Here is an 8777-nt window from a genome sequence, read left to right as displayed (position 1 = left end):
TATCTATCCTTTCGAAACGTCTTTTTATCAAAACGCAAGTATCTCAATTGCTCCTTGATGCAATCTCTTGACATTGTGCCTCGGAAGAAGCTGACTCCACAACTTTGAGACCACAGATCCTTGAATGATATCTCTTTTGTACAGTGAGCACCCCTCACATACATCAGAGATATTGCAGCTTCTGGTTCCTACAACATTAGTGTACATTCGTTTGTTCAAAGCTGACATCTTTCCTCTAGTTCTGTACACTTCCCAGTTACTTGCAACATGGCTTCATCAAACAGTAGGCGAAAGGCACTTGAAACTTCCCTTTCACAAATACGTCTTTTGGCGTATCTTGTAGGACCACCCTGTTCTTTCAGTGCATTCATGGCAGCTTCTCTCTTCCAAACCATGTCTTCCTTACACCAGCCCGAGCAGCTCCTGCTTCTTCGTTGTGTGAAGATGATGTTACTGCTGTCTCAATGGCCATGTCATCTTCGCTGATGCAACATCCTATGAAGTCGAGTACTGGCTCGTGAATGAAAGATCAAAGAACAAAGGAACATGATAGCTTCAATCGCGGCAATTGAATAACTTGAAAACAAAGCCATGAGAAACAATTAATTAACAATCGTTGTATGCAATCGAGAGAGAGAGCAAGAGCAGCTGTCGAAAATAAAAATAACAATAACGTAAGTGTGCAATGGCGCATTATCCAATGGTCTTCCTATGGCAGTCAAAATGACAGCTTGTCGTCGTTCTAGGATAATGACCTCCCATAGGGCCTAGTTTTGGAAATTTGTAAAAACTAATTACACGTATTGAAAGAAGGTATAAAATAATGAAAAGTCAACTTCTTTCAGAATTTTTGCACTGAAGGTCAAAAAATGGGGGGAAAAAAGAAAATTGATAGCGGTCAAAATGACCACTCACATCCTTCTAGTGTTATGTGTTGTGTTCGTCCTGTGCAGGTCCCTTTAGAATTTGCACTTTTAATATTTCTCAAGAGGCTCTATACATCCCTTTTTCAATTTAAAGGTAAGGGTTTTAGATAAGAGAATTTTTTCTCATATACTTAAAAGGGCACAAAATGGCCATGCATGCCAAAGCACTCCAAAATTTTAAATAATTTATTTGTCCGTTCTCTTCAGTTGTGCTTCCCAGATATGAAATATGATTTCAAGACTTCTGTTGTGCACAAGAACTACTTTTCACAAAACAACACTGTATAATATTCTACTTCTCAGCTAGAATATACATACATATGTAAAATATGTTAAACAATAGTGGGTATCTCGCATATTGAGACCAAATTGTATGAATTACATTTTAAATCATTCAGTTTTCCTTGACCAGTGATACTGCCACAATATTCTGAGTCTGGGTTATCAGGTTGATTGGTAGACCATTCCAAGAAATTAAAGCATTTGATAGATTCCCCTGAAATTAAAGAACCAATAAAAATATTGCCTTAAGCATTCTGGACACTTGTTGCACAAAAACTACTGTGAACTACACAATACAAAAACACATACAATCTGTTTAAATTTCCCACACCATGACTGCAGAGGTATTACTTCAACTCATACATTATTCTAGTTACCTTTAAAGTAGAGAAATATAATATCAAATAACAACTATGCCAACAAAAGAAATATATACATATTTTCCCATCTTATGAAAATCAGGCCACTTAACATAAAAGGATACAGCGTAACTTGTGGCTCGACAGCCCTTGAAGGGTCTTGGCCTATCTCATCTCCCGACTGTCAGTCTATCTCCCACAATCCTACCTAGAGGTGTTGAGATCTTCAACCGGTAATTGGGTGACATGGGGTTAGCAAGTCGAACCCCCAGCCATTATAGATTTTTATGACCAGTACATTATGGTCTTGAATTTTAAATTTCCCCTGACAATACATGTAATCTTTCTGATCTCAGTCAGTCGTGTAATGCAGTTTTCTGTGCCAACCCCTCCCCCAAGTATAATATTCAAGGCTGTTATTAAAAATAATATAGAGAATACCATAATGTATTTATGCATTTAAGATATCAGTAGGGTGGACAGACATGCAACTTACCTAGTCTTAACTCCCCCTCCCTTCACGCAGCCCCAAAGAACAAGCAAATAACTTTTACCCAAATATATTCCAGCTTGCTCCACAAGTAGCTTCTGGAAACTAAATCAGGATGGTATGACTATCTATGATAAATAACTGAAAGAAGAAATTGGAAATGTTATCTTTATTATTTGAAATTAGCCAAAAGCTGTGGTGTACCCAGTCATACCAAAGAAATTAACATTTTCTTTTTTTTTAAATGGGTTATTACTTAACCTTTGAATGACAAGGGTGTGTCATACATGCCCCATCTCCTGATTACCCTCCTAGCCAGTATTCAACTGGATGTGCTGTTGATCGTGTTGCTCTCCGTGCACCCTGGTATCAGTAATGATAAAACTTCGTGAATGAGTGCCATATTTGACACTGCCTTGTCATTTATGTTACAATTGTTGCAGTCTTCCCGAATATGAATTCGCGTTATATAACTGAAGAAGAAATACAGAATGAACTTGTAAGGCAACCAGAAGAGTGGGAAGAAATTGACGATGGTATCAGTGACTCAGGCAGTGAAATTGAAGATGGAATTTTACCTGATAATGACTATAAAGGGGATGATGCAGGTTTTCCTGAAAATGACATGTTGAAGAAGACATAGATTTTGACAGTGATGATATAAATTTCATTTTGGGTAAAGATAAGGAGACAATTTGGACGGATACTCCATTGTGTAGTCAATATTTTAGAACTCCAAGATGGGACCTAGTCACCCATCTTCCTGGGCCAAAAGTGAGCCAAAAATAGGACAAAAGTTGAAGTTTTTCATTTGAAAAAAAATTCATACCTACATATTCATTTTATGTTTGTTATTTTACCTGAAATATTTACATTGTAAATAAAAAGAAAGAGTTTTATACTTTTTCCTTTTATATTTGTTGTTTTGAAGTAAGTACTTGGATTGCAATCCAAAGAAAGATGATGTTTTGTAGGCACCTACATCTTTTTCCTGTTTGTTGTTCTGCAATAGGTATTTTATTGCAATAAACTTGGTTTGTTCCAAACATTTTGTGTTCTCTTTGATTTATTGGCATGATATATTCTTCTGAATGTGATTAAATATGAATCTAAAGAATTGGAAAGGGTTATGCATTCAAAAAACAAAGAATAGCAGTAGGTGTCATATATGACACAGACTTGTCAAATTTGTCCCACAGAAGCCTTATCATTTAAAGGTTAAGAATACCAAAAATGTTGTTACATCTAGCTGATGAAAAGTAAAGTCCCTGATCATTATTTTTTATGTGTATAATTATTAGTAGTGGTACACGTAAATGTTCACAGGCACTGTCAATGGAAAGCTGTGTAATCACAATCTAATTCTTACCTATATGTAAGTTCTGAGAAAATAAATCAACTTCATATTGAGAAAATAAATCAACTTCATATTACACAACAGTAAACAAGTATTTTGCCTATTTCATTTTGAGCTTGGTAAATCTTTTGTGGGAGGGGGTAGAACTCCTTGGCTCCCTGCTCTAAATACATCCCCTTTATATGTGTATAAAAGTATACAAATGCATAGCTTGTTCTGTAAATCATGTGGTAAAATATATTAAACAAAGGTGGGAATTAGCCATTTAAGCTCTTCATGCCATTTAATATCAGTATCAACCAACCTCCATGGTGGAGTGGCTAGAGTGGCATGCTACAATGACAGGGGTCCCAGGTTTGAATTCCAGCCTGGGCAGGGGTGTTCTTTGCGAGTGTCCCTTCATCAATTTCATCATTCATCCTCATCTTCGCAATTAGACGAAAGTGGCAGGAAAGCGAAGTAAACAAAATCAATCAATCAGTATTGGATGATATCAGTTATAGACTACAGTATAAATGTGACCTGAACCACGAAAATGTACTCTACCAGGAATCAAACATGAGAACCTCTTGCTAACATGAAAAGGTAACTGCATGAATCTGAGATTTCTTTATTTTTTATCATTATTATATTTTTACTGACCAAACAAGGAATGTTATGTTAGAATAATTCTGGTGATAAATATTGGTTCATTCTCTTGGTAATGTAACTAAAAAAAATGAAGGATCAACCATGACAAAAACAATTACCATATAATGTTGTGAAGTGTCTGTTCCGTTCAGAATCGTGAAAACCAGTTATAACATGGTCCATGTTAGGCGGAGCATCATACGACTGCTTTCCATTGTTGTACATATCCATAAGTACTTTATATTCATCTGAAGTGTCTGGAAAGATCAAAAGGGCATTGTCCCTTCTGCAGCTCTTCATTGCTTCATTGGCATTCATAAGTTTTGGATTCAATTTATACACACCAACACCAGGGACGCAGTTGTAACCTGCAGGAAAGTCTGAACAGACATTAAACAATCAACACAGTTATGGAATTCCCACCATAGTACAATTTACTGTTGGCAAGAGATAACATATTTTAAGTATGGTTTAAATCTAACTATGGATACATCTGCAGTCAGTATCTGTTAGGGCCTGCAAAAATGCCATTCATCTATGGGAGTTGCAATAAATTTTTGTAGGGAAAGGGGGGGGGGGGGGGTCGGCCCAAATAACAGAAATAATATTTATTGAAGTGATGAGCATGATTTGACAGCCAGGTACATCACAATGTCAAAATAGGTGACACAAAATTGCAAAACTGAATGTGTAATTATAAAATAATACAATGGATACTACAATCTTATACATCATCATAAGTTCATATTGTAGCTTTCCACAAGTTCAGCTATTAAACCTCTGGCCTTTTTGAGATATGTAAGAATTGAGATATTCCTCTGGGAATTTTATGATACACATATTATTCAAAAAGTATTCACTATCTATTTTGGAAGACAAAAATCTTCTGTACAAAATTGTTACTTTTCATTTTTCTTCTTTCTTCTAAGGTAGACATATTCAACTGTGTTAACCATTCAGATTAATCCTGTTCATAGTAATTCTTTTTAAACTTCGTGCATAATAGCCTGATAAAAAGGTTTTGAACTGATTGAACTTTTTGAAGGCAATTCTTGGCTGTCAGAAACCATAATTCATTAACATAGTACCAAAATATAATTATTATTATCATGCTTATGATTATTGCTACACAATAAATAAAAAAAACTAATTGTATTCTTAATTCATTATTGTAATTATATTATTATTATTATTATTATGCCTTGGGGCCGATTTTGTACTCGATCCACCAGGTAAGTGAAATCCAGCAGAACTTGCCGTTTCTGACATTTCATACTGAAATTCATACTTTGTTATTACCTTTTACACATCTTGTTCAAGAAAAAGCTTTAAAAGTTAGGAGGAATTTTTAGTCACAGTGTTTATGCTGTGTGACGTCTTGCATAAAACTAATTATGTAATTTTGGACAAGTAAAACCCATTTATTTTTTTATTTAAATGATCCTTTCGATTTCATGCCACTTTTTACTTCCTTACTCTGTTCAAATAATAACTATCTGAACTTTATTTCTGTTATTTACTATAAAAATAACTAGCTTTCTGACTTTTTGTAACTTGAAATGAACAATTCCAATTTCCAGGTGGAACTGTTCGATCTTCCTGTCTGCCAACGACCATGCATTCATCACTATATCCTTGCAGCTTGCGTGTGTAGTTAAAACCACAGTAAAATCAACAGTGAAATACCATTCTTCTGGTGCATATATTTCAATCCAATTTAAAAAAAGTACAACAACAAAGTATTATATGAAAAATACACACCAAATTTGTTACGGGTGTTATGAACTTGCTAAGACAAAGGGATAAGTTCCTGAATGTTAAAAATGACTGAATACAACAGACAAATATGCATACTGCATGCACCATTTTAAATGTTTTGCTCCCATCAATCAGTGCACATGAAAGATCTTGTAGACTTTGAAATCCTTGCCACAATGGCAAAGTAGTCAGTATAACGTGGTGTGCTGCTGGAAATCCAAGGTTCAAACCCATCATCCATTGCATTGCATCCATCCATTCATCACCATTTTTGCAGTTAACCAAAGAGGCAGAAATGTGATTAAAATAACAGGGTGTCTACCAAAATAACGAATTCAAATTCTTGACTTTTTCTTGACCTCTATTTCCTTTTTCTTAACATTTATTTAATCGCCCACTACTTAGGTAATGTTCAGACTTCATCATAAAGTAATGGCCACATTACTTTATTTAATATTAATACAAAACTTCACACATACAAGAATGTAATTATTAAGAAACAAAGAGTACAAATCTTAACCACAACTCAATCCAACTTTAGATTTCCAAATATTCAATTTTAACAAATCCTAGTACAGGTATATAACAATGTAAATTTACTAGGGCTGGGCTGATACTGATGCCGATACTCTTACCAATTCCCACCGATACAGATACTTGAAAATTTCAATAATTAAAATTTGTTCAAAATATTCACAATATTTATGTGTAAATATTCTTCTCCAATAGGTGCATCAATTTACAAAGAATTTTGCATTAGAATATTCCAGAATTAAATCAGAATATTAAAATAGATGTTGTGTAATCACAAAATTCAGTTTTTCATGCAAAATTGTTGCAAATTAAGAATAAAGTTCAAATTTTGCATTATTTCCAGGATAATTAGACTCTGCGAAAGTGTGGCGCAGCATTTTTGTGGGCCCTGTGAAAGACCAATATTCATGAAACGTATACCGATACATCGACATCAGTATCCGCTCAGCCCTAAAATTCACTCCAATGTAAAAAATATTAAAAATTCTTGACCACCAGCATAATTTCTTGACCTAACTGTCAAATTCCTGACTTTTTCTCGACTTTCTTGACTGGTAGACACCCTCAATAATCTAAAAGAAAGATTACCTACCTGTTAACATGTACTGAGAATAGTAATCAAAGGATGAATTGTGTGATATATCGTGATCTGTCGGACAACCTAGAACCTCACACAGGTGCCCATCTGGATGATATGCTCTCTGAAAATTGAAAGCCAGTCCAGGTGTTGTTGTTGCTCGTATTCCACACTCTGCCAGAGAGTTCACTCTGTATGTTGCTGTAATGTTGTTCCTGTTTCTATGCCCTTTTAACAAAAGAGAATATTTTCTGCGTCCAAAGAGAAAACACTTGTCACTTGATATCACAGAATGGAGAAGTAGAAATAGAAATAACCACTGCAATCGTACAGGAAGTAGCATGCCTAAAAATATGCAAGAAAATGCATGTAAGTGTTAAAATTGGTATTCATGTTTTGTTTGAATTGTGTAAAACAATTGAGCATGGTCATGCACAACTGGCATGGTAATATTTATGCACATGCTAGATTAATGCTAATATTTTGAATTACTGTAGCTAAGGCTTGGCTGGACCAGGGCAGATGTTTTTTAAATTTTCTCTCCTTTCGATCATCACATTCAAAAATCTGGAAAATTACATCAGCTTAGAATTCCTTCTAGAGCATTGACGTGAATTTTCATGGTTTACTTTCACTGTTATCTAGACATTATCAATAGTTTTGTGATTATGTAAGTCTATTAAACTAATTGATAATATCTAGATACCAGCAAAAGCAAACCACATGAAAATTCACATCAATGTCCTAAAAGGAATTCTAAGTACATGTAATTTTTGAGATCTTGGAATATCATAGCGGTTTTTCAAAAGGGGAGGAAAATTCGAAAACAGCTGCCCTGGCAGTGGACAAATGTCCAGCCGAGCCTTAATGTGATAAAATTTAATTTTTTTAAGATTCATGGTTGTAGGGGTGGAATTTTACGCTTGACTCAGAACAGCATGAGTAAATGAATAATACTGTGTATATTAAAGCTTATAGTCATTGCCACTAGTTATATTTTCAAAGAGAATGGCCATGTTTTATAGACGTTCATATTTCTGTGCATTTGAGGTCAGTGGCATGATTTTCTGTATCAATTGATTCGGAAGCACACCGAGGGTTTTTGTTCTGACTTTCTTCTTTGACACGCTTCATTTTCAAGGTGTGTCCAAATAATGTTTTAGATGGTTTTTCTTCGCTGTCAAGTAAGGAAAATATTTTCTGTGTTAGAGTCTTCAAAAAGATTTCAGATTTCATGTGAAATCTCAAGTGTTTCATCATGGCTTTTAAGTATTACAAGTATATGCAAAAGAATTTTGACAAATGATATCCCAAACAAGGCAAAGTGAGGAAATACAAAGACAACCAAACCTAACCTACATGATTACCATGGCAAGCAAGGTAGCTAATAATACATGCATGTGCTGTGTGACTTATGCCTTATTTACCTGCAATATCTGTCTAGAAAAATATGTTCATAAGTAGTGATAATTTCAACCAAATATATTTTTTGTTTTAACCTTTAAACAGCCAATGGGTCATATATGACCCATAGAAAGTATAGGCGAAAACAGCCAATGGGTCATATATGACCCATAGAAAGTATAGGCGAAAACAGCCAATGGGTCATATATGACCCATGGTGCCGATTACAACATTCACGTTCTTTTAGGACCTTCATACTTGTATGTGAGGTTGTAAACGCTGACAGATGTTGAGATAAGACTTTGAAATGTCATGTGGAAGAAAACCCACCCCTCCCCCCTTTCTCTAATATGCAAATTAACTATTTTTAGCCAAAATGCAGGATTGTACATATTGCATCATATTTCAGCCTATATGAGAACTAGGGACTTCAAGTTTCACTTTGTTGCAAAAGGTCTAC

General features: G+C 34.9%; 1 protein-coding gene across 1 annotated transcript; it reads right to left on the bottom strand.

Moving 5' to 3' along the window:
* Window positions 1-1124: 1124 nt before the first annotated feature.
* On the bottom strand, window positions 1125-6958 carry LOC145991461 (hemolymph lipopolysaccharide-binding protein-like). Its single transcript, XM_083127466.1, has 3 exons — window positions 6929-6958; window positions 4164-4424; window positions 1125-1422 (listed from the first exon to the last, which is right to left on the bottom strand). Exons 1-3 carry the CDS (start codon window positions 6936-6938, stop codon window positions 1259-1261), a joined length of 435 nt encoding a protein of 144 aa, XP_082983592.1. The 5' UTR covers window positions 6939-6958; the 3' UTR covers window positions 1125-1258.
* Between the last annotated feature and the right edge of the window lie 1819 nt (window positions 6959-8777).

Source organism: Lepisma saccharinum, chromosome 8 (genome assembly GCF_977018435.1).
Source record: "Lepisma saccharinum chromosome 8, izLepSacc3.1, whole genome shotgun sequence".
Taxonomy (NCBI): domain Eukaryota; kingdom Metazoa; phylum Arthropoda; class Insecta; order Zygentoma; family Lepismatidae; genus Lepisma; species Lepisma saccharinum.
Note: the sequence above shows the minus strand (reverse complement) of the source record. Positions and strands in the feature narration are given on the sequence as shown.

Bases quoted from the DNA above. Each gene is read 5' to 3' on its own strand.
- LOC145991461 (XM_083127466.1), bottom strand. The intron at 1,423-4,163 runs GTAATTGTTTTT...CTTTAATTTCAG, and splicing joins ACACTTCACAACATTATATG to GGGAATCTATCAAATGCTTT.